General features: G+C 44.3%; 2 protein-coding genes and 1 non-coding gene across 7 annotated transcripts; 2 read left to right on the top strand and 1 right to left on the bottom strand.

Annotated features, from left to right (window-relative positions):
• Nucleotides 1-1,019: 1,019 nt before the first annotated feature.
• nr1d1 (nuclear receptor subfamily 1, group d, member 1) lies at nucleotides 1,020-12,601 on the top strand. Of its 2 annotated transcripts, XM_020623168.1 has the most exons (9): nucleotides 1,020-1,593; nucleotides 5,535-5,789; nucleotides 7,491-7,579; nucleotides 7,878-8,022; nucleotides 9,067-9,770; nucleotides 10,085-10,270; nucleotides 10,386-10,596; nucleotides 11,091-11,264; nucleotides 11,370-11,458. In XM_020623168.1, the coding sequence occupies exons 1-8, from the start codon at nucleotides 1,554-1,556 to the stop codon at nucleotides 11,261-11,263; spliced, it is 1,803 nt and encodes a 600-aa protein (XP_020478824.1). In that variant the 5' UTR covers nucleotides 1,020-1,553; the 3' UTR covers nucleotide 11,264; nucleotides 11,370-11,458. The 2 variants fall into 2 exon arrangements, with proteins under 2 accessions (XP_020478824.1, XP_020478823.1); XM_020623167.1 differs by lacking the exon at nucleotides 11,091-11,264 and having other exon boundaries at nucleotides 11,370-12,601.
• trnat-ugu (transfer RNA threonine (anticodon UGU)) lies at nucleotides 8,198-8,271 on the top strand. The gene has a single exon. It is a non-coding gene; the product is annotated as a tRNA-Thr (tRNA).
• Nucleotides 12,602-19,283: 6,682 nt separating the features above from the next.
• LOC109973432 (uncharacterized) lies at nucleotides 19,284-23,389 on the bottom strand. 4 transcript variants are annotated; one of them, XM_020623018.1, is made up of 9 exons: nucleotides 23,301-23,389; nucleotides 22,924-23,020; nucleotides 22,681-22,813; nucleotides 22,089-22,246; nucleotides 21,647-21,789; nucleotides 21,396-21,573; nucleotides 21,131-21,270; nucleotides 19,752-19,914; nucleotides 19,284-19,444 (listed from the first exon to the last, which is right to left on the bottom strand). In XM_020623018.1, exons 1-9 carry the CDS (start codon nucleotides 23,318-23,320, stop codon nucleotides 19,379-19,381), a joined length of 1,098 nt encoding a protein of 365 aa, XP_020478674.1. In that variant the 5' UTR covers nucleotides 23,321-23,389; the 3' UTR covers nucleotides 19,284-19,378. The 4 variants fall into 4 exon arrangements, with proteins under 4 accessions (XP_020478674.1, XP_020478675.1, XP_020478678.1 ...); XM_020623019.1 differs by having other exon boundaries at nucleotides 22,690-22,813; XM_020623022.1 differs by lacking the exon at nucleotides 23,301-23,389 and adding an exon at nucleotides 23,125-23,294.
• Nucleotides 23,390-25,142: the final 1,753 nt, after the last annotated feature.

The raw sequence follows: 25,142 nt of genomic DNA, 5'->3' as shown, positions 1-25,142 counted from the left end.
TTTTATACACAACAAACACACAAATGTGAAAACTACAGTTTCAGCTGTAAAGTTGAAAGTATGAGTGGGTTCGGCTGCATATTGGTGCCACTTGCAGTAGTGGAAAGTAACAAAAGCAGCTTAATGTACTTAAGTACAATTTTCACTTACTTGTACTTTACTTGAGTACTTCCACGTCCTGCTCCTTCATCCTGTGACTCCATGTCAGAGACAAACCGTGTACTTTTTACTACACTACATGTACCTGATAACTTCAGGCCCAGAACCAGATGAATCAAACCAAACCCAGTAGAACCATCAGACTCTATTGATCCCAGTAGGAAATCCACCAGCTACCCAGCAGGATGGAAAGTACTTCCCAGTATAAGTATATAAGGTAGTTACCATCAGCTCCACCTTTACCAACAGACGACCCGAGAAGGGCTCAATGCAAAGCAAAGAGCGCTCTCACAAGGCTAGGTTTTTCTTATGGGCGAGGAAGGGGGTGTGTTTCACTGAGCAGCAAAGTGTGTTATCTAAAGACTGTCAAGGCCTGGGTCACACAGGCCCCGTCTTCAGTCACAGTGTTAAACCATTTCTGCCTGTCAGAATCTGGGCCGACAGCCTACCCAGCTCATTAGCAATGCATATGTAATTACCACATTGTTTCCACACATGCTGATACTCTGCTGGGTGATTGTAAAACACTGTAAAGCTGTGGATGTGCACTGATGCAGCAGGTTGTGATCCATCAGTAACCACAGAAGAAGATGAGGCCGTAGCTGTCCTGCAGGAGGCGCCATCGGCCTGTGCTGCTACTCGGGTTTTACTTAGACATCACCAGAGAAGCTGCAGGAGATGGAGGCCGAGATGAACTCATCTCAGTGGCGTCGGTAGGTCAGCCACGAATATCTCTGGTCCTGACAAAAGCAGCTTTCTAGCGTAGCAAGGCCACGGTGGATAAAAGTACATGCTTCCTGACCAATGAGCCACAAGGCAGCGCACTCTTGGCGCCGGTCCCAGGCCTTGTTGTTGGGGGGGTTGGGTCAGGAGGGGCATCAGTGTAAACACCTGTGCAGCTGCACAGTAAAATCCTGCCATATGAATGTTTCCTTCCTCTCTCTGCTAAAATTACAACGTAATCTCCCGCCTACATTTCCCACCATGCCCCTCTCTGCCGAAGCGCAGCGGGCAGCTCCACGTGCCCGTGGATTTAAACCACTGCTACATAGGGGAGGGGCGGAAAAGTGTGTCACTGGGGCACGGGGCTCTCCCCGCGGTTACATGGTCCCGTTTTCTGCCGCGTGCGGGAACAGCTGCCCCTGCACATTCTCTCATCATCGTCATCCAGCAGGGCGCGCGCTCTGTTTGAAAAAATACATAGAGAGTGAAGCGCGTGCAGCAGATGACAGACTCCTCGTGAGGCTGCAGACTTCTCTACCGAAGTCTCTAGTATAGTAGAGTCACCGAGTGGAGACTCTTCTTCTGTGGTGTTTGAGTCCGGTTTTACTTTTGTTTGTGATGCGGGCGGTTTTTAAAGGACGCTGACGTGCACGACGCTACTGGAGTTCAGGATGACAACAGCTGCCATGGACACAAACAACAAGAACACAGGTAAACAACACTCCCCGCCACTTTTTTCCTCTTCCTCCGGCCTCCTCCAACATCAAAGCAAGGCGAAGCAAGACGTGGTGCGCGCGTTGCGTATGTGTTTGACGTGAGTTTTGAAAATGCCTAATTGTGCGTTTGGATGTGAAAGTTGATGGTTCGTTCAGCGGAACGTGTCACTCTCAGTTTTCAAAACCTACCTGCATTTGTACCGGATTTCGTCTGACGCATCGCTCCTCAGGCGGCGCGTCAAGCGGAGCTTAACGCGGAAACTGTGGGATGAGAACTTAACGCGCGGCTCGACACCAAAACCAGCACAGGAAACTGGGGGAGCATAAATGAAGTGCTTTTACGGCGCAGGTGGTCTAAACTGGGAAACTGAGTCAGTGAATAAACGCTCTTGGCATCAGTGACGCGCTTCAAAATGGCAAAATGTTGCTACGCTGCTTTTCTCTGCCTGTTTCATTGAATTCGGGTGTGAGCTGCCGGTTCACACCACCGAGTCCGGCACATGTCCGTACTGAGGCTGATCATCACGGGGAGAGTCACCGTGATACTTGTGCTTCGGGTAAATGGGTCGGTGGGTCGTCCGGTGTCAGGTGGACCAGTCAGGGTGCGTGCGCGCGCGCTCCGTGCAATATACCGGCCTTTGTCGGTTCACATGGACCAGCAAAAGCAGCCATGTGCGCTTTGTTTTCATGGAGCACGGCGCGCTGTGATTGGCTGCTGGTCAGCGAGCTCATTGCATAATCCGCCTCCTGTGTACCTGCTGGACCATACTGTAGGTATGCAGTGGGGGGAGAAGTACTGGGGTCGGAAAGTAGTAAGACTGCAGTGTAGAAATACACAGTTACAAGTAAAAGTCCTGCATTCAAAATGTTACTTAAGTAAAAGTACAAAACCATGTCACATGAATGTGTATGATAGTTTTGGATCATTATGGCTGATGCTTTATTGTGTTCATCACTTGCTGGGAAAGGTGGAGTTGATGCTAATGACTTTATATTCTACTGAGCAGCACTTGTGGATTTTCACCAGGGGCCAAAAAGTCTTTTAAACGATAATAATATAGCATCATTTATTTGTTATTAACAGTCTGAACTGGAAAATAACGGCAGCTGTCAGATGAATGTAGTACAATAAGAAGTAGGTCTCCCTCTGAAATGCAGTGAAGTAAAAGTATCATTCAAATTTGAAATAGTGTTAAATAATTATAATAATAGCCTATTTAAACTAAACTGAATATAAATTACGTCAAATAGTATAAAGTATAAATTGAATTAAAGTATCATTAAAAGAAAATATGTAAAATACAAGTAGCTCAACATAGTACTTAAGGACAGTACTTAAGTAAATGTTGCTAGAAACTTTCCCCGTGTCTGATCACTGATCAGCAGTCAGTCACAAAACTCCTGTGATCTGCTGTGAAATGTCTTTGAGTTTGAGGAAGCAATTTCCCGTCACCTCCTTATTTCTGACGTCAGCACAGACCAATCAGCTTCTTTGGTTCTCTGCCGTGAACACTGTCACACTAACAACCAAAACGTGAAGCTCTCTCAGGGTTTCTGGTTGGTGAAGCTGTGTTTCTCTGCCGTCCGCTGCAGCTCCAGTGCCTTTACACCCACAGTGCCTCTGTTAGCGTTTTCTTGCAGCAGTGAACTTTCTGCGTTTAACAGGCTCCAACCAAACACTGTGTTTTCAGTCCAGGTCCCAGTAAACCTGCTTCGTGAATCCAGGTCCCCACAAGTCTGCTGTCCCACTGTCTGTGTGCTGAGAGGTGGGAACATGAGAGTGTGGGCTGAGGGAGGTGTGTGTGTGTGTGTGTGTGTGTGTGTGTGTGTGTGTGTGTGTGGGCGGAGCTGACTGAGGAGGAGGCACGTGGCTCCTGGCCGTGACTGATGAGGTCACACGACTCCTGCAGAGTGTGCATGAGGGAGGGAGGAGGAGCGGGGAGGGAGACAGGACATGCTACGGGAGGGTGAGGAGAGGGGAGAAGGAGAGGAGAAGGGAGAGGAGACACAAAGTTAGTGATGTGTAATGGTGGCATATAGATGGATGGAGAGAGAGGAGAGGAAAGGAGAGTGAGTGTGACGTGAGGCATTGTCCCTTTCAGCATCCTGACTTTCACGTGTGCAGCCTCAGCCGACTCTCCCCAGGTCCTCTGTCCTGATGATGTGGTTTGTCTGCTGACAGCTGTTTCCTCAGTATGGACCTGACATGCACGGCTGTAGGAACTCTTCATACTCTGATCAGAATAAACACAGTATCAGGAGAAAGCAGTGACTGCCTGAGCATCTTTTCCCCTGAGGTATCCTTCATCAGTCTGCACATGACATGCACTGATGACACCAGAAGGATAAGACGTCTGAGGCATGGTTCAGCGATCCCAGAGTGACGATCAGCCTGTGTGCTCACTCTGTCCTCCTGTTTGCGGCCGGGCTCGTGTTAAAGCAGCAGCATGTGTCTGGGTGTGTGAAATCAGGCTGCAGCGCCGATCACAGTCGTGCAGACAGAGTCAGGCGTCGCGTGCAGCTCGAACACGTGGGAGAGTGAAGAGCTACAGCATCAGGATGAGAGGCTGCGTGTGTTCCCTTCCTGTTTGACCTCTGCTGCAGCCAGGCTTTTCATGTCGTTATCACTCCTCCTCCATACTGGACATAAACTGATCCTTTCAGAATAAAATACACAGTACTCAAGTGTATTCAAAATTATGTGAAGCTAAAATGAGGCTTCGCCTTCTAGATCAGGAGGGTATTTCCCAGAGCCCTGGCCTTTTTGTTAAAATATATATATATACTTTGATGCAGATGCATTTGTACTTTTAAGTAGAATTTTGAATGCAGGACTTTTATTTGTAGTCTTACAGAGTATATTGTGGTATTAGTACTGAAGTAAAGGACCTGAGTACTTCTTCCACCACTACATAACAGAGAAACTGTCCAGGGAAACACGAAGAGTGACTGTGATACTGAAAACATGTAAATGTTTCTGTTGTCTCGTACTGAGAGCTGCTTTAAAATGAAATGTACCTGTTACTTCTGTAACTTTGAGGCTGTTTGATTTACAGTAGGTCAAACAAAGAAACTACATTTCACACGAGATTCACCGCTCATCATGGTTTCATACATGCACAGGCCTTTTGAAATGAGACACTTCTTCTGATGTTATTGTCCATTAGCCTGTTTTATGTTTTGTTTCTTTTCGTCTTTCAAGTTTTTGACTGTCCTGATTCAGAGTGAAGTAGAGAAGGTTTTGGAGGACGATGGTGTGGGAGGGAGGCTGAAGGGAGGAGTCGACCCCTCCTCCCCCTCCTCCCTCTCTTCCCGAAATTCCTAGAAAGTCAGTTTGTTCTTAACATTTACTACAGAGACAGCTCCTCCCCCTCATCATCCTCACATCACCCCATCTGTTGCTACGGTAACGGGAAAACAGCCAGGCTCCATACTAACCATCTGCCTTCCACCCCCTCTTTTCCTCTCCCTCCCATCAGCTGACCACACACACACAGACTGTAGTACTTCTGTGAGGACCCTCAGTGACATACAGCAGAGCCTCCCCTAACCCCTCACCCTACCCTTAACCATCACAGCTAACTGTTTAACCTGACCCCATATCTAAACCTGGATCTAATCTGACCCCTAAAACCTGGTCTGAACCCTCACAGCTGTTTGGTTTACAGCAGCAATAAGACAAGCCTCACTGAGCGAGTGCACCAGCTGTGCAAAGCAAACAGGAAACAGCGAGGTGACAACAGAGTAGTGCAGCAACGCTGTCCACTGTTCAGTTCATGTGTGCAGCAGCATAAAGCAGCAGAACTCCACCAAGCAGCACTGACAGGAGCCATTTACTGACACGTGCACACAGGCGGAGCGCCAGTGGTGAATAAACGAGATGAATAGCCACAGCACCAACTCTGTCTCATCTGTCACACGTCCTCTCTCCTGCAGGAGGTGTGATCTCCTACGTGGGCTCCTGCGGAAACTCCCCGACCCGGACCAGTCCAGTATCCCTGTACAGCGAGAACTCTGACTCCCAGCACGGCTTCACCTCCTCCTCTTTACCTGCATCCTTCCTCAGCAGCAGCTCCAGTTCAGGCTCCACAGGAGATGACGGCTCCTCCTCGGCAGGAGGTTCCCCTCGAGGCCGAGACGACGGAGGCTCTCTGAGAGCGTTGCCCAGCAAGTCTGTGGCCAGTGTGACCAGTAAGAACCTGACAGCAGCCCCAGTCCATGCAGAGCGTCAGAGGAAATACAGATTAAAGAAGTGAAACTGAAAGATGCAACAAGTTGTTAGAAGATGTTAGCAGAAGAGAAAGAGGAGTCTGTCCTGTGTTTGTGCACAGTGAGAGTCAGTTGGAATCAATTCAGCATTTCTGTATGAAAACACTGGCGACCAGGTGAAGGAACCGGTGCTAAATGTTGTTGTGGCAGAAATTAATCTGTTAAATAAATAAATTGTAGCCTCACATTAATAAACAGTACTCTCCAAATACTACATTAGTAAAACATCTTCTCCAGCTGAGAAATCAGTGACCTGAGTGAATGAACACTTCTGGAAGTCTGCACAAATGAACACAAGTACATCACACCAGAGGTTTTCTGAAGTAAAAGTAGTAATAACGCTGTGTAGACATACTGTACAAAAGTATTAGCATCAAAATATACATAAAGTACCAAAAGTAAAAGTACTCATTATCCAGAGTAATACTGTTATACATGTTATTGGATTATAAATAGTGATTCATTCGTGTATTCTTCACTGTAATGTTGCAGCTGGAAAAGGTGGAGCTGATGTTAATGGCTTCAGAACCACTGGGCACCTCAGTACATAATCAGATATCATCATTTATTAGTTGTATTTGCATTAATAAGCCAAATCTGCGAAGTTGCTAGTTATTAAATAAATGTAGTGCAATATAAAGTTAAATATTACAAGTACCTTAAACTGTACTTACAGTACTTGAGTAAAGATACTTGGCTTCTTTCCACTTGTTACAAACAACAGCTGATATCTGAGCATGTTTAACACCTGCCAGTGCAGCTGAACAGCTTTGGTTTTACATCTGGCTGAAAATCAGGCTGCATCCAGTGATTTATTTAGATCCTGATGTGACTTGGATCCTTTTCATTGATCAGTCACAGCTGCTCAGTGTAACATTTACTGCTCGGTTGTATAGCAGAGGACTGTGGGCTTTGGACAAATGAACATACACACAACAGTAAGCTGAAAAAAACTTCTAGATCGAAGACGTTTCACCTCTCATCCAAGAGGCTTCATCAGTTCTGTTGGGCAGAGATCTCAAAACAGGATTGTAGATGGATGACAAGTTGTGTCTTAGTCCACCACCCCTATTTAGTGAGGGGTGTTCTGTTTTTTACAAAAATAGCTTCCTCTCTCAAACCAGCGATGTTCTCTGTAGAAGATCTGGACTTCACTGTCCTCAAAAGAATGTCCTTTGTCCTTCAGGTGGAGGTGGACTGCTGACTCTGGTCCACTGGAGTTGGCCCTCCTGTGTTGGGCCATGTGTTTGTGAAGCAGCTGCTTAGTTTCACCAATGTACAAGTCGTTACACTCCTGACTACACTTAATGGCATACACCACATCACTCTGTTTATGTCTGGGTGTTTTGTCCTTCAGGTGGACCAGTCTCTGCCGCAGGGTGTTCCCTGGTTTAAAGTTAACTGGGATATTGTGGTTTTTAACTTCTCTGATAAACCAGTTGGACAGAACTGATGAAGCCTCTTGAATAAGAGGTGAAACGTCTTCGACCTATAAACCAAGTTTTTTTCAGCTTACATTGACCTTGATGACTGAGAATCTGCACGGACATCACACAACAGTGTTAGTGCAAAGCCAGGAGCTCAGCCTTGTAGACACACTGACACCACACCACTGTGTTTCAGAGCTGAACGGGATAGTGCTACTGTGTAAGGTCTGTGGCGACGTGGCCTCGGGTTTCCATTACGGTGTTCACGCATGTGAAGGCTGCAAGGTGAGATATCACACACACATACACACACACACACACAAGCATAAACCTTATTGACAAGTATAATGAATACAAGGAATTTGAGTCCGGCCAAGTGGCCCCCAATGTGCACAACAATAAAAACTGAATAAATACAAGTTGAGAAAGCACAAGCCCGGAGGAAGAAACCATCCTTGTGCCTGGTTGTCTTGGTGTACTGTGACCTGTAACGCTGTCCAGAGAGGAGGAGTTCAAACAGTCAACCAAACAGGACAGGTACAGACTCCAAATACCAAGAGAATGTTCCTTTCTCCTCCTGCAGGGTTTCTTCCGTCGCAGCATCCAGCAGAACATACAGTACAAGAAGTGTCTGAAGAGCGACAACTGCACCATCATGAGGATCAACAGGAACCGCTGCCAGCAGTGTCGCTTCAAGAAGTGTCTGTCTGTAGGCATGAGCCGAGACGGTGAGCTCTCACCCATGTGTCTATGCACACCTGCACACTGCCCTGTCGGCCTGACGGCACCGTGTTCACCTTCTCCTTTGCACTGTAATCCTATTTCAGTTGACTTGTGTCCAAAAGATTGTACAACACTCGATTCAGAAGGGTCATATTGAGGATCAATGTTCTTGAGGAACAGGGCGCTGTGGCTCAGTTGGTTAAAGTGCGTGTCTTGTAAACCGGAGATCCTGGTTTCGAATCCCAGCAGTGCCTGTTCTACTATTCAGTTGTCTAGGGGCAGCACGGTGGCACAGTGGTTAGCGCCGTTGCCTCACAGCGAGAAGGTTCTGGGTTCAGGCCCCACCTAGGACCTTTCTGTGTGGAGTTTGCATGTTCTCCCCGTGCTTGCGTGGGTTCTCTCCGGGTGCTCCGGCTTCCTCCCACTGACCAAAGACATGCAGCTTAGGTTGATTGGTGTCTCTAAATTGCCCATAGGAGTGCGTGCATGTATGTGTGGTTGTTCGTCTATGTGTTAGCCCTGCGATGGATTGGTGACCTGTCCAGGGTGTACCCCGCCTCGCCCGATTGCCGGCCGGGATTGGCTCCGGCCCCACCCGTGACCCCGTTCAGGGACTAAGCGGTAGAAAATGAATGAATGAATGAATGTTCTTGAGGAGTAACAGCTACCACGAGGCAGAAAGCTGAATTGGTCTGAATGCAGCATAAAGATCTGAGTTACTAGAGAAGAATATATTTAGAGTTATATCTTAACCAGGATTTGCCATCTGGTGCAGGAGACTTGAGTTTACCTTCCTTAACCTCAACTGCTTAACATGATGTATTTGCCATAACCACGATCTTTCCCACCCTAATGCAACCAGCTTCACCAGGCACAGTGGAAGGCGACGACGTTCAGAACTTCAAAACAAAAGACAGTCAGACCGTGAACGTACTCTGGGGTTTTGCAGCATTGTCCAGTCAAGATGCTGTTGTCTGAGAAAAGTGTTGGTGTGTACTTGTGATCACAGCCTTGATCTGTGACGTTGTCTCTTCCTCCTCCGTCCACAGCGGTTCGTTTTGGTCGGATCCCAAAGCGTGAGAAACAGAGGATGTTGGCTGAGATGCAGAGCGCCATGAATGACATGGTCAACAACAAGCTGCAGAACAACTTCCAGCTCACCACCCTCTCCTCCGTGTCCTCTTCTTCTTCATCATCATCCTCTTCATCTTCATCCTCCGCTTCCTCTCCATGCCCAGGGCTGACCATTGCCCCCCTGCCCTCAGCCTTACCACTCAACCCCTCCTCCCCCTCCCATCCTGCCCCAGCCTCCTCTTCCTCACCCCGTCCTCTTCCTCAGAGCCCCTCCCCTTCCTCCTCCCCTCCTCCCAGCTCCAGGGTGGATGCCACCATCAGCGCCATCACCTGCGCTCACCGCGAGACCTTCCTGTATGCTCACGACAAGCTGGCCAATCTCCATGCGCCACCTCATCTGCAACAGAATAACCACAACCGCAACAGGGAGGGGGAGCTCTGGGGACCCAACCGCTGCCCCAGTGGTTACCACGCCAACGGTCTCAATACCATCTATCACCATAACAACAACCTGGACACAGGACATTACCTGCCGGCAGACAACAGCCGCAACGTAACACATCATCACAATGACAACGGGAGGCGGAGCTTGCATAATAGTAATTTGATTGGAGAATACGGTTCCAATGGTCATGTGGCCCAGGGGCAGAACTGTCAAATGAAGAATCACGCAGTGCTGGTAAGAACCTATCAAAATATCTTATCTAAACTGACAGCGTGCTAAGACCCGCCCCCTTAGTTACTGTTACTAACCTGTCAACTGATCAATAATTAATCAGTAATGGTGCTGATTTATCAGCAACATTCATAGTAAATTTTCAGTGGAAAGAAGGACTCAGAACCTTTACTTATGTAAAAGTACCAATGCATTTACTTAGCTTTTCCACTTTTTCCACCACCTACAATTAGTTTTGTGTTGTGTCCGATGTCGGCACACCTGCTATTTACTGTGCTGAGCTGTGATTGGTTGATGGAGCTCTGCTCTCTCTGCAGGCCTGTCCGATGAACATGCAGCCTCACGCTGACCCCTCAAAGACCAACCAGGAGATCTGGGAGGACTTCTCTCTGTCCTTCACCCCTGCAGTCAGAGAGGTGGTGGAATTTGCCAAATTCATCCCGGGATTCAATGCTCTGTCCCAAAACGACCAGGTTGCGCTGCTGAAGGCCAGCACCTTTGAGGTATGATGCCATACGTTGACATCATACCTGTCTGGCAAACACAGGCAGCACTTACAAATCTTCAGAGGTATTTCACCTGATTGGTTTAACCTGGCTTTTCTTTCTTCCCCTGCAGGTGCTGATGGTGCGTTTTGCGTCGCTGTTCAACGTGAAGGAGCAGACGGTGACCTTCATCTCTGGCGCCACCTACAGCTTGGAGGAGCTGCACGCGATGGGGATGAGCGAGCTACTGGGAGCCATGTTTGACTTCAGCCACAAATTGGCTGCACTGGAGCTGAACGCAGAGGAACTGGGACTGTTCACCGCTGTGGTGCTGGTGTCTGCAGGTGAGGATGGAGGGATGATGGGTTGTTTGACTAAACGACATCATCAGTCACATGCAGTCCACCTCTAGCCACGTTCTCTCCAACAGAGAGATATTTAGGAGCTGACTGTTGACATGAGGTAGCCAAGTATCCCAGAATGCATTTTGTCCCAACAGAGTGATGTCATATCTGTTTTTATGTCACTTTAAAACGTTCTGACTATATTTTTGAAGGTGAGAAAGTAAGCATCTAAATGTGTAACTTCTGTTCTGTTGTTTTCTGAGACTTGAGGACTGACTGGTCGTAGTTTGGGATTTTTTTAGATCAAGGAAATCACAACAATAATTATGGTTGACAGGAAGATATAATTGTGTATCATCTGCATTAAAAACCAGTACATTCACTACAGGCCAACTACTTCAAGATGTTAGAGACCAATACGGATAGCTTAAAAAATTAGATAATGATATACTGACCAATAATAGTTTTCTTTTTTTCAACTGTTTGTTTTACAGGACATTACAATCAATTTCTTGTCATGTATCAGCAGACAGACAATGTACTACATACTGATACCAACATGTGTGCAGCTAGTTCATATCAGCAGACACATTGGTCCGGTCGGGTTCTAGTATCTACTAATCATGACCAAACTGAGAAGAGAATAGGGCCCAGAATCAGCCCTTGAGGTACACCGTAAGGAAAACAAAAGCCATGAACAGTTTCTGTTTCTCTGTCATAGACAAAATGAACATCATGTCCTAAACAGTATTTCTCGCGTTCTTCTTTCTCAGATCGAACCGGTATCGAGAACGTGGCATCGGTCGAGCAACTGCAGGAGAACCTGATCCAAGCTCTGCGCTTGCTGGTCAACAAGTCAGCCAGCAGCAACAACCACCCCAACATGGACTCGCCACGCTTCACCAAACTGCTGCTGAAGCTGCCTGCCCTGCGAACGCTCAACAACATGCACTCTGAGAAGCTGCTCTCTTTCCGTATTGATGCCTGATGACATTGCCAATTACTGTACATCGCTGCACTGTCTGTCTGGCTCAGATCCTGTTTCAGGTGAAAAGGGGACATACAGAACTTCCAGGAAACTCATTGACTAGTTTGTTGGAAAATGACAAAAGAGAAACAGAAAAGACTCATGAAAAGGAGCTGTTTTTTTTGTTTTTTTTTTTGAGGACGAGGGAAAATATTTCTCATGTCTTATTATGACGACATCTTAGCTGCGTCTCAATTCAAGGGGTACATCCTTCAAAGGGCACAGTCTGCAAAGGTGTGGCCCTTGTAGATTGTGAAAGCCCAACCATGGGCCCACCTGAAATGAGACTGTCTGGTCTACAGAGGATTTCCTGTTTACTTGACCAACTGCTCCTGCCCCCACAGTTTCTTTACGAATCGCCGCTCTGGTCACCTAGGAACCCTGACAGCTGCTCTGCTGGCACACAAAGAATTTTGGGAGAGGATGGGCCTTGAAGAAGCATCGGTTGGAGCCTTCGTTGCCTGGGGACAGAAGAACGCGTTTCTTGGTACTTGAAGGAGCCTCCGAAAAGAGATGGCCTTGTCACGATGCTATGACGCAGTTGGTCTTCAAATGCAGCCTTCGAAGGGAGTGTCCCCTACAAGGGGCCCAGCTCTTAACTTCTTGGTTAAATACTGAAAAAGGGGAAACTCCCTCATTCAGACTTCACCTTCCTTCACATGGAACCCAACAACACCAGCCAATAGAAAAGAGGAGCAGCAGTGACAGACGGCCTCACTAACCAATGAGACAGAAGAGTATGGACGAGGAGTTTAAGTACCATCAGATCAGACGTTGCAGCGAGCCCCATCTTTCAAACAGACATTATGCATCAGAGTTATTGTATAAAAACTGTAAATACTCATAAATATAAATATCCAGTTATACTTGAGCTGTTTGGAGACAGCGTCCAACACATTTCTATTATGCTGCACATCTATATTTTTTATTAACGTGAATATATGCTGGTACAAATATTATGCGTAGAAAGGTTTGTGGAGTACAGTACTGAAACAGTACTGAAATCCATCTCATTAGATATTCTAATGTATAAATTTTGATCTGTTGTATGTTGTAAAGACATTTTTTATATTTATTTATATATATAAGTGACCATGATGCTACTAAACTAAAAGACTTAATATTTGCCTCTCTTGTCTCCTATACTGCTTTCATTGAATGGTTCAAAGTCAAAATTTCCAGATAAGCTCAAACCGTAATTTAGCAGCACCCCGCTGGCATAATAAGCTGGCCAAAGGAGGAGATAGAGGCCACTGACATTAAGACAAGGAAGCTCCTTACAATGCACGGCAGGTGTCACCCCAAGTCCAGCATCCTGAGACTGTACACTAAGCGGAAGGAAGGAGGCTGTCATACTGTAATGTTTCAGATCATCAAACAAATTTAAATATTAGTCAACGATAACACAAGTAAACACATCATGCAGTTTTTAAATGAAGGTTTTTATTATTAAGGGAAAACAAAATCCAAAACTACAAAGCCCTGTGTGAATAAGTGTTTGCCCCCTAAACCTAATAACTGGTTGGGCCACCCTTAGCAGCAACAACTGCAATCAAGCGTTTTCGATAACTTGCCATGAGTCTTTTACAGCGCTGTGGAGGAATTTTGGCCCACTCATCTTTGCAGAATTGTTGTAAGTCAGCCACATTGGAGGGTTTTCGGGCATGAACTGCCTTTTTAAGGTCATGCCACAGCATCTCAATTGGATTCAGGTCAGGACTTTGACTAGGCCACTCCAAAGTCTTCATTTTGTTTTTCTTCAGCCATTCAGAAGTGGACTTGCTGGTGTGCTTTGGATCATTGTCCTGCTGCAGAACCCAAGTTCGCTTCAGCTTGAGGTCACAAACGGATGGCCGGACATTCTCCTTCAGGATATTTTGGTACACAGCAGAATTCATGGTTCCACTTATCACAGCATGTCTTCCAGGGCCTGAAGCAGCAAAACAGCCCCAGACCATCCCACTACCACCACCATATTTTACTGTTGGTATGATGTTCTTTTTCTGAAATGCGGTGTTACTTTTACGCCACACATAATGGGACACACACCTTCCAAAAAGTTCAACTTTTGTCTCGTCTGTCCACAGAGTATTATCCCAAAAGTCTTGGGGATCATCAAGATGTTTTCTGGCAAAACTGAGACGAGCCTTTATGTTCTTTTTGCTCAGCAGTGGTTTTCGTCTTGGAACTCTGCCATGCAAACCATTTTTGCCCAGTCTCTTTCTTATGGTGGAGTCATGAACACTCAGCTTAACTGAGGCAAGTGAGGCCTGCAGTTCTTTGGATGTTGTTGTGGGGTCTTTTGTGACCTCTTGGATGAGTTGTCGCTGCGCTCTTGGGGTAATTTTGGTCGGCTGGCCACTCCTGGGAAGGTTCTCCACTGTTCCATGTTTTCGCCATTTGTGGATAATGGCTCTCACTGTGGTTCGCTGCAGTCCCCAAGCTTTAGAAATGGCTTTATAACCTTTTCCGGACTGATAGAGCTCCATTATTCTCTTTCTCATTTGTTTTTGAATTTCTTTGGATCTCGGCATGATGTCTAGCTTTTGAGGATCTTTTGGTCTACTTCACTTTGTCAGGCAGGTCCTATTTAAGTGATTTCTTGATTGCGAACAGGTGTGGCAAGAGAAATTGAACTCAGGTGCGATAAACCAGTGTTTTGACAGGGGGGCAAACACTTGTTCACACAGGGCTCTATAGTTTTGGATTTTGTTTTCCCTTAATAATAAAAACCTTCATTTAAAAACTGCATGATGTGTTTACTTGTGTTATCTTTGACTAATATATAAATTTGTTTGACGATCTGAAACATTACAGTGTGACAAACATGCAAAAAGATAAGAAATCAGTAAGGGGGCAAACACTTTTTCACACCACTGTACATACTGATTGAAGAATAACAACAATATCAATAAGGCATTGACATTTTTATCACATTTTTTCAGAGCTTCCTAGCTGCATATAGCAATTTCTTATATCAGTTGAGATGACTAGTCTGGATTACAGAAGAGACCAGGGCCCCCAACTTTATGTTTAGTCCAATCGCTATTTATGGTACAAAAGAAAAAGAAAATCATTGCCCTCACTTTCCGTTTTGCTTTATTTATTTTCCACTGTAGCTTGACAATACTTTGCTTAATTGGTTTCTAATTATCATGTGAAAGGGTTGTAAAATAAGAGTCAAAGGTCACCCTTGAAAAAAAAATCTGTCACGTCAAAATGGCGAACAGGTGGGGGCAGTCAGGTTCACAGGCTGTTTTTAAATAGGTAGCAGCTGGTGAAGGTGCGCTGCGGACACTGCTGAAAAGGAAGCTATGGCCCGTTCATTTAGCACAGCTGAGGAAGCAGTGAGCGCGCATGGCGCCAGTAGCTGGGGCCCTTCTACCTGGGGAGCACAGGTGATATGAGGCTTTGCAGACAAACAGCAGAGGCGACTCGTTCCTCTCAAAGACGTGTCCTAAAGGTCCGGACCGGCTGGATTTCGTTTCTACTGCCGTGTGGAGGCTCTGCTTTGCTTGGCTCCTTTTTGGTGGAAGACGCGGTCAGTCTTCTTGTTCTTCTTTTTAAATTATTATTACTTGCTTGTTTTTATCTGTTAAATTATATTTTGCATACAAAAGACAATGAAGCTATACATTGCCAGGGCCTTAGACGGGTACTGGTGTTAATTTTAGATATGGCAATGTTTTAGCATTTTAATTCATTTTAAAATTGAACAAAATTTGGCTTTGAATTCATCTATTGGACCTTGTGGTTATGATATTTCCTGTAGTTTTCACCAGTTAAATCTCATTTATTGTTTTTACAGGAAACCTGCTTGTTTGTTTCACACAAACCCAAAAAGGTTTCGACTGGGGTGAGATGCTTGTTTTATCTCAAATAAATCTGTAACTATATTTTTCTTATACAGTGTTAATTACTGCCAAAAATATTATTAATACAGTTCATTTAAATTCATACAAAGACTTAAACCTCCACACTTTCTTAAAAGTGAAAACACCTTTGGAGATCACACCAACCAGAATCATGGCCGAATCATTTGGTTTAACAGGGTGGACGTCCCTTCTAGGACAGGTTTGCTTCTGAAAGTGGACTTCATTGATCTGATGCTGGATTTTGCTGAAAACTCAACTCAACTTTATTTATATAGCGCTTTACCACCACCACAGCTGACCAAAGTGCTTAACATACCATACAAGTCTAAAATCGTAACAGCATAGAAAAAAATAAAAACAATAAAACATACACTGTAACACTACAGACAGAGTCTCATTCCTGGCCAAACGCCAATGAATACAAATAGGTTTTCAAATATGACTTAAAAGTAGACAACGAGGGGGCCTGCCTAATATAAAGAGGCAATGCATTCCACAAGTTCAGACCCATCACAGTGAAGGCTTTATCCCCCCTAGTTTTCCACCTGGCCCTCGGTGCCTCCAGAAGAAGCTGATCAGCTGATCTAAGGCACCGCGACAGATTATACGGATGTAAAAGTTCCACAAGATAAGAAGGTGCCAGCCCATTCAAAGACTTATAAACAAATAAAAGAATCTTAAAACGAACCCTAAAACGCACAGGAAGCCATTGAAGAGATGCCAGGACTGAGGTTATGTGGTCCCTCTTATGCCCCCCCAACCAATAACCAAGCGGCAGCATTCTGGACCCTCTGGAGGCGGGCAAGACCCGATTGACTAACTCCAGCGTACAGTGCATTACAGTAATCCATACGAGATGTAGTAAACGTATGGATCACCGTATCAAAATGCTGCTAGTCTCACTCCTGGCCAAACACCAGTGAATACAAATAGGTTGTCTTAAGTAGAAAAAAACAGATTTTACGACCGCATTTATCTGGCTCTCCATTTTCAAATCAGAGTATATTTTAACACCCAAGTCCATGATGACCGGTCGCACATACTGCCCCAAGAAACCTAAGTCTACCGGGGGAAGGTCGCCAGACATATTCGAGCCAAACACTATAACTTCGGTTTTGGCATCATTTAACTTTAAACGACTTAAAGACATCCAGCCCCTAATATCAGCAAGACACGATAGAAGCGGCTGAATCGAGTAGGTGTCCTTCTTACTCAACGGCATAAAAGTCTGGCCGTCAGCATAACAATGAAAAGACACCCCTCAAAATAGAACCCAGGGGAAGTAACTACAGTGAAAAAAGCAGAGGCCCCAAAATTGAGCCCTGTGGGACCCCAGATAACAAAGGGGTTGTCACAGATTCAGCATCTGCCAACCCGACAGACACCGATCTACCCGATGGCCAAATAAATATCATTAACAACCTTCAATAAGGCTGACTCTGTACTATGCATGAGTTTAAAACCAGATTGAAAAACCTCCAATAAGTTATTCTTGGCTAGGAAGGACTTCACCTGCGCATAGACCACTTTTTCCAAAATTTTCAAAATAAAAGGTAGCTTAGAAATAGGCCTAAAATTACTCGGTATGGATTGATCCAGACCTGGCTTCTTAAGCAGAGGTTGCAAAACTGCATGCTTGAAATGACCAGGGACAGTACCGGAGGACAAACTATTGTTAACAATATCCAAAACCATTCTTCCAATACAGGGGAAGACTTCCTTGAATAGAGCCGGGGAAACAACATCTCGAGGGGAGGCAGAAGGCTTAGCCTGGGCAACCACTCCCTCCAAAAAAGTCAGAGTTACCTGCTCAAAAGCATCAAAAATAGCCAAACAAGGAGTATAGACTGAAGGATCGGGCACTAACCCTAACACAGGCGTCCTTACAGCAGCCACCTTCTCATTAAAGAAAGATAAAAACTTATTACACATTTCAACCGTTGCTTCCAGATAAACATGCTGCGGGGGATTTAACACAGTCCCTATTGTTTTATATAATACACGTGGATCATTGCTATTAGCCACAACAATACTGGACAAATACTCTCGCTTGGCTTCTTCCACAGTCCTCTGATAGTTGCGCCAACAGTCCTTCAATATTTGAAGTGAAACTTGCAGTCCATCCTTCTTCCACCTTCGTTCGGCTCTGCGGTACGTCTGTCTGGCCGCACGAGTTCTAGTGCCAAGCCAGGGTTCCATCCTAGCCTTAGGCAGCACAGTTTTCATCGGGGCCACAGAGTCCAGTATAGAGCTGCAAGTGGAATGAAACCAAGCGCTAAGCCCCTCTGTATCCCCAGCAGCCATGTCAGCATTGATCAGGCCCTAATGCTGACAGGGGCCCCTGGGCTTGGTTGTTAATATCTGAGCTCAGTTAAAAGGTGACAGAAATAAATAATTACCTAAAGTGTTTATCATTATTATTATTGCAGAAACTTCAAAACTTGATCCAACAGATGTTTTGTTTTCCTGTGTTTTGGTTCATAATAAACTGAATGTCTTCGTGTTTTTGGGGCCATTCAACCATAGTTTGTAGTCTGTGAAAAAAAAAAAAGAATAACCGTCCCTTTACCAGTCTGTGACCAGTCAAATCTCATAAATTTAATTTTAAAAGAACAGAGGGGGGACAAGCAACAACAATATTAAAGAATAAATACATTAATAGAAATAAAAAGTAAAACAAAATAAAAACTATACAGAAGATGATAAATAAGCAGCTAAATAAAATTAAGAATGAAAACTAGACCATAGCTAAACTAAATTATTCTACATTGACTTCACAGAACCAGTGGTTTATTAAAAAAGTATAATTCAGGTTTAAAACAGTCTGGAAACAGAGATTCAGGTTAGTTTGAGATGAAACAGACAAGCTTCGCAGTAGTTCACGTTGGGTTTTACTGAAGAAAAGACTGAAATAATCTTTTATTCATTGAGTCTTTTACTCCCCGTGTTCCTTGTGTCACTGTGAGGAGATTAAACGTCTCAGAGACAAATGAAAATGAAACTCAGCTGCAGCCAAACCTCAGCGTCCCCACGACCAATCAGGAGGCAGCAGACAGGAGCTGTGCCAGTATCAGACAACACAGAATCAGATTGGGTTTCCTGTTGGTATGTTGATTCTTTACAGAGTACTCTGACACGTATTAGGCAGTGCACAGTTAGTATGGAGTATAGCATTTGGACGCAGTACTACTACGTTTGTGTGCTTCTCACTGAGGAGTTTCCACAAAAGGTTTTTTAATATAAATGTATTTCCACTGAGGCTGAGCATCTGTCCCAGCACCTACAGCTGCAGCGTGACGTGTTTCTACCAGTTTTATTATCAGCAGAAGTTTATTTCACTGTCACACTGTCTGAGAGTGTGGACGTTTATCAGAGCTCACCGGGAAACACAGAGAGACCTCTGTATTCATTTTTACATAATTGGATTAATTAGTAATTTGTTAGAAATCGGCACTACTATGACGAGTCCTCGGGAGGCAGCAGATGGGACGAGACACTGAGCCCTGGTGGATGCACTGCAGGAACAGCTTTCCAAAATAAAAGCCCCACCAGCATTCACATGACCTTCAGGAGCTTAAAAGGGTATACTCATAGAATATCAAAGAACTGATGCTCCTAGTTTTTTCCTGAGTGTAAATGGTTTGTTCATTTTGCTTTGCACAGTGACATCATGTAAAACCCAACACAAATACTGAGGATCAACCAACAACAGATCATGAGACAGGCTGATACGCAGCTCTAATTCAATAACAGGACAAAGAAATACATCAGTTTTGGAAATTTCATAGGTTTACAAAAGTGTATTATTGCTGGACACATGCAGGAGGAGCATACAGGTGTCGGTCATCTAGAGGACAGAGGATAATCAGGAAAAGTGTGGTCAGATCAGTGGACTGCTGCAGAGAAAAACCAGCCAGTCAGTCAGACGGACATCAGTTTTATGAGGCTGAAAGAGAGACGGAAAGAAGCAGATGAGTCCACTGACTAGCCGCTGACTACCATCTGTTTTATAAGGCACAGCAACAGGGCTGCTGTCTGAGGGTGCAGCAAAATGACACATTTCCAGAACAGAGTTGCAGTATCGTAGAGGAAAAGTCATGGGATGAGAAGAAGATTGGGGTTTAATTTTAATTTAAAAACAAAGTTATGTTTAAGGGAATGATGCTGTAATGTTATTCGATGTTTTAGTTACGACACAGACAGCTGCAGTGATCACATGTAGGTAAGCTGCCAGTAAGACTGCGACTTCTTACCTTCAGTCCAGATGTTTCCAGAGGTTGTCCATCTCTTCGGACTGACAGTAGTTGAACCCGTCCGCTGCTCGGGTATCCCTCCTCTACCTCCAGGTGACACACCAGCGACGCAGACTTCAGGTAGACCAGCAGACGCTGAGCAGGACGCCAGTCAACGGCAAAGCTGCAGACACAAAAAGTGGATCGGGGTTTAGCTGAGCTTAACACAAAGACCGGAAGCGGGGGGAAACTGTTGTTAGTTAACAAGCTAGGCAGGTAGTTTTAGTTAACCAGACTAAGGGATCGTCAGCGGGTCTTGTGCAAATATTAATAGGTTTTAAAGGGTAAAACCCTTCAAGTTTAAGTTACCATGTAAAGCACTTCTGATTTACCTTTGTTAATGTACAAAGCTGAACCTAAAGCTGGGGTTAATTACAGAATAAGCGAGGTAAACTAAAACATTAATCGTTTTTAATGGGTCTTCTCTATAGATCAAGGGATTTCAGGGCTGCTGCAACTTCATCAGCTTCAGTTTAAGACTTTTAAACACCAGATAGAATTTAGTTTCTCAGTGATACTGGTGTGAAAGATCTCAACAACAACCAGTAGGAAAGACCTAGATTTATTTACCATGTGTGTGGTTTTACTGGCACTGATATCACATTGTGTCAGTACCTTCCAGCTGTATATAGCAACCTTTCCTCATAAAGCACGACCTGGACCTGAGTATCCAGCAGGAAATGGACCAAATGAAGAATGTAGTAACGGTTAGGCTTTTCATTAGGCCACATAGACAGACACACATTCTAAAAACGCTGCCGCCTCTGTCACGCTACAGAACATGACAAAGACCTTAAATGAAAACAAAATGCAATACGTTATTTGGCGTTTTTGAGGAAAGTGAACTGAAGGTTTACTTAAAAACCACTAATTGATCTACAAATTATCTTCTGAAAATCATTTGTTTATCTGTTTAAGGGTTAAATTAAAGGTATTTATGGGCAAAAAGGATTCAGCGTCACAGTGAGGAGATCAGGACTGTTGAGATGACGTGTGCAGCGTGAACCTATAGCAGCTATGGTCAACAAACAAACCAACTCATGGCTTATTTTTCTGTTTGGATGTTAAATGGACTCGAGTTATATTTTGTATAACTACTACATCTACTGTGGTGAGTTTAGCACTTATATGAAATATAAATGTTACATTTTTTTAAAGGGACCTTTGAATGATGCTTATAGATAAATGTGTCCGTCCTCTCTCAGAAACAGTGGCTGGTTCAGTAACATGAAGTCAGCTCCTCATGACCAGTGATTTGTCTGATCAAAACCATCAGAGGTCTTGCTGATCATCACGGACTGACAGATAGGAGAAGACTTCACCAGGACCTAAAATGTCACCTAGATCTCAGGGTCTGGATCTCAGACAGCAGCTCAGCCTGGCCCACATAACGCTGCATCACCTCCAGCAGAGCGGCACTCAGCTCTGACCATCTGCCCGACAGGCAGTCCTCGACCAAACCAGCTGGCCCCTCTTTCACCTGCAAAGGACCCAGCGACAGTTAAGCTATCAGTGTTTATGTTTTCATGATGCCAGAGCTAGTCGGGATTAAGTCCAACAGAAATAAACGGTTTATGATCAGACCTGGATAACTTGCTGCGTTACCTGCAGTCTGAAGTGGCTGTTGTGACTCCAGGTGACTAACAGCTCTAGCGGCTCCAACTCATTGGACAAAACGTCAGAGAAGGATCGTGGCCTGAGCTCCACACACAGCTCTGACGGGGTGAAGGACAGTAGCTTGAGCTGCATGACGTCCTGTAGGGCAGAGATGCTCATCTGCAGCCTAAAAGGTGAACGCAAAGTTGGTCACCAATCAAATTACCCGAACAGGGGCTACCTGACCTGATGACACTCACTCGTCTCTGAGTTGCTGCCAGCTAATCAGCTGACTGTGCACCCCCTCTAACTCCAACCTCAGCTGGATCAGCTGACGATTATATAAGCGCAATGCATTCTGGGCTTTCTGCAGATGCTCATCCAGGTGTTCATTCTGCTGCTTCTGGTGGAGGCAAGGAATCAAGACAAGGAGAGAGGAGGAGACAGGGAGAGTATTAGCTGTGAGTTGTGTATTTGTGAAATGTTTCCTTCTATTTGCTTCAGACTTATCAACCCAGTAACCCCATAGAATACCACAACAACCACCTAGCAACATAACTGAAATGTCATAGCATCCACCTGAACCCATATTGACCATCTATACAATAGAAACCAAACAGTAGTATACACTATGTACATAACAGTGCTATATATTTTGTATTCACATCTCTACAGCTGTCTGTCATCACTGTGTGTTGACACCTTGTGGTGCAGCTGTTGGACCAGCTGTGTGAGTTTGTTTCGTCTGACATGGATCTGTTGGACTTCCTCCTGCAGAGTTTGGAGCAGCCTCTCTGTCTCCTCATCCTGTTGCCTGCACTCCACCTTCAGAGCCTTCCACCTGCTGCGAGCCCCACCCTCTGAAGACACACAGGTAAAACCATGTAGTAATCAGTATGCTATTGTGCTTTGCTAGGTTTTATTAGGTTATCTGTAGCACTACGTATGCACTGCGCAGCATTATTAAGTATGGAGAAACAGAACTGCAATGAAGATACACAGTAGATGAGATGATATGAACAGACGTCCACATGAAACGTTTAGTGTGTGCATCATACATCGATGACTACATTTTAACACAACATTTCCTACTGATTTAAAATAAAATAGATTGTGTTTTTTGAAATAACTTTAAATCTGCAAATGAGTGTGTGTGTGTGTATGTCTTTGTAATATGAAACAATGAATAACTGGAAAGTTAAATAAAAAAATGTGGCATAATTGGTACATGTTTTGGTTGATGGCAAGTCCAAATTTGCGCACGCTGTGTGTACACTGTATATACTCTGCCTACTCTGTGTACCAGGTTGAGGTGTGCAGGGCTGTGCCATCAGTTGCTGGGCAGACTCCAGACCCTCCAGTAGAGACATCATGGAGTCCAGAACAAACAGCTGACGCCACAAAACCTTCTGGACACGACGACTGTCCTACACACACAGAATGTCAATTCATTAAGGAGAGGATGGTCGGGATTAGAAAGCATTAAATCTAGAATCTATTGAATGTTGAATTTTGATGTATGAAGAGTGAGACGGACCATGAGGTACTGAACCATGCTGGCTGCTTCAGCACAGTCCAGCAGCTCCGAGTCTCCACAGGGATCCAGGAGGGTCGGATCACAGCTCTGCAACACACTAACACAAATGCACAACACAGGTTAATGTAACACAAGACGGTTTTACAGCAGTTAGCATCCTTGACACTGTATCACGTTGTTTGTACATGAACCATTTCCTACATGATAATACCACATTATCCACTGTCTCCTTCACATTGATCACATCGGATGTTTTACTGTGATGAAAAGCCCAAATTTCTGTTTCTTCTTGTTTTCAATTAACCATTTGAGAAATGAATCGCACAAATGTTAACTGAGAACATAAAACGTTTAATATGCGTTTTAAATAAACTTACGCTCGGATGACTTCAGCCATTTCTGGTTTTCAAATCTCCGCGGCAACGAGAGTGACCTGATTGGCCAGTGGACGATGACGTCGTATCGCTATGAGCCAATCACGGCTCTTTCAAAATGAACTTTATTGTGAACAATTTGAAATACGTAGGCTTATATAGAAGCAAACCGCCATCTAGTGACGATAATTAAAATAGCGTGTATATAAAATAAGTTTGAATAATTACAATAAATACAAAGTTAAACTAAGTTGTGTATTAATGTCGAAACAGTTTATATCTACGGAGGGTGAGATCGTAGCAATATAATATTTCATAATATACAATAAAGTTGAAATGTTGTCACTAATATTGGTCACATTTATTTTAGAAATTGACTATTTTTAATGACTATCATTTATATAGATAGAAACTAGGATTAATATCCTCAAAGGGAGTTGAGAAGTTTGACTAGTATTTACTTGTGTCAAAAATAAAAGGTGAAAACGTGTGTTGTACCAACACTGCTGACCAGCTGTAAAAAACGGATGAAAACTGAATCAAGTGAAAAATAAAATGCTCTTCATAACCAAAAGCTCAGGGGATTCGCCACAACATGCACTGGCAACCGTCAACAACAGAAAGGCTGCTGTTGAGCTTTTGCGGTGGGCAGTCGCCTCCCAACCAGAGGGTTTAAGGTTCAAATCTCGGTGCCTGCAGTCCATATGTCGAAGTGTCCTTGGGCAAGACGCTGAGCGCCCCAAGTTGCCTGTGATGGCGGCGCATACGTACGCAGCGGCCCGGGGCCCTAAGCTCCAAACAAACTTTCGTTGTATGTGTTGCAATGAATGAATGACACTTTATTATAGACTCAAGGTCCAAGTTCAAAAACTAATAAACAATAAAAAACAGTTAAAAAGGAAAGAAGAGGAAACGACAATAAAAAGAAAACCAGAATACAAGACATCAACCATAAACTACTGTCCCTTTAAAAGGCAGACATACCAGTGTTTCCAGAGAGCTGAAGTAAATTTCATGTCACTATGCAACATTGGTCAACAATAAAGTGATTTTATTTTCCAAACAATTCAAGCGACAAATTTATACATCAAGTTTCTTAAGACAGCGGAAAATGTACTGATTTGAGATGAGGAACAATTCACTAGCACTCGTCCATCTAGGCCTTTTCAATAATAGTCTTAGGGCGTCATTATACAGCACTGACAATTTCTGAAGACTGCCCTTTTTATAGTTAGACCACAGATGAGCAGTGTACAAGGAAGTACAATACCCTTTAAACAAAGCCAATTTTACTCCAAACTTCCGTGCCAGTATATTAGATTGTACATACAACATACGGCACTGCTGATATATATCCCCGTCATCAGACAAACAATCATTAATGACATGACTCAAATACTTAACTTCATTACACACAGTTAAAATATTACCAGATAACTTAAAAGAAGGAAATACAAGGAACCTGTCCTCGTTTGTACAGCATATCATAATGACACTTTTGACAGCATTATACTTGACATCGTGACGTTCCCCAAACACTGAGCACACGTTCAAGAGCTGCTGAAGACCTGCTGAGCTGGGACTAAAGATCACAAGGTCGTCTGCATACATTAAATGATTCACCACTATACCACCAAACATACATCATGTTCTGCACATATTTAACTCTTTAGACAGATCATTTATGTAAAAATTAAACAAGATTGGGGACAGCAGACTACCTTGTCTTACCCCATTACAGGTCTGAAAGGGTGCAGATATACAGTTATCCCATCTAACAGACATAGTCTGGTGGGCATACCAGTATGACAAGCATCTCACTATATATTTAGGCACTCGGGTGTC

The sequence above is a fragment of the Monopterus albus genome, unplaced genomic scaffold, assembly GCF_001952655.1.
Source record: "Monopterus albus unplaced genomic scaffold, M_albus_1.0 scaffold292.1, whole genome shotgun sequence".
Classification (NCBI taxonomy): domain Eukaryota; kingdom Metazoa; phylum Chordata; class Actinopteri; order Synbranchiformes; family Synbranchidae; genus Monopterus; species Monopterus albus.
This window is presented reverse-complemented; position numbering and strand designations above follow the sequence as displayed.

Excerpts from the sequence above, each read along its gene's own strand:
- nr1d1 (XM_020623167.1), top strand. The coding sequence starts at position 1,554 with ATGACAACAGCTGCCATGGACACAAACAACAAGAACACAG. Across the intron at positions 1,594-5,534 it reads CACAAACAACAAGAACACAG|GAGGTGTGATCTCCTACGTG; the intron begins GTAAACAACACT and ends TCTCTCCTGCAG. Across the intron at positions 9,771-10,084 it reads TGAAGAATCACGCAGTGCTG|GCCTGTCCGATGAACATGCA; the intron begins GTAAGAACCTAT and ends CTCTCTCTGCAG.
- LOC109973432 (XM_020623018.1), bottom strand. The coding sequence starts at position 23,320 with ATGGCTGAAGTCATCCGAGC. Across the intron at positions 22,247-22,680 it reads ACCTCAACCTGGTACACAGA|AGGGTGGGGCTCGCAGCAGG; the intron begins GTAGGCAGAGTA and ends GTGTGTCTTCAG. Across the intron at positions 19,915-21,130 it reads ATCCAGACCCTGAGATCTAG|CTTTGCCGTTGACTGGCGTC; the intron begins GTGACATTTTAG and ends TTGTGTCTGCAG.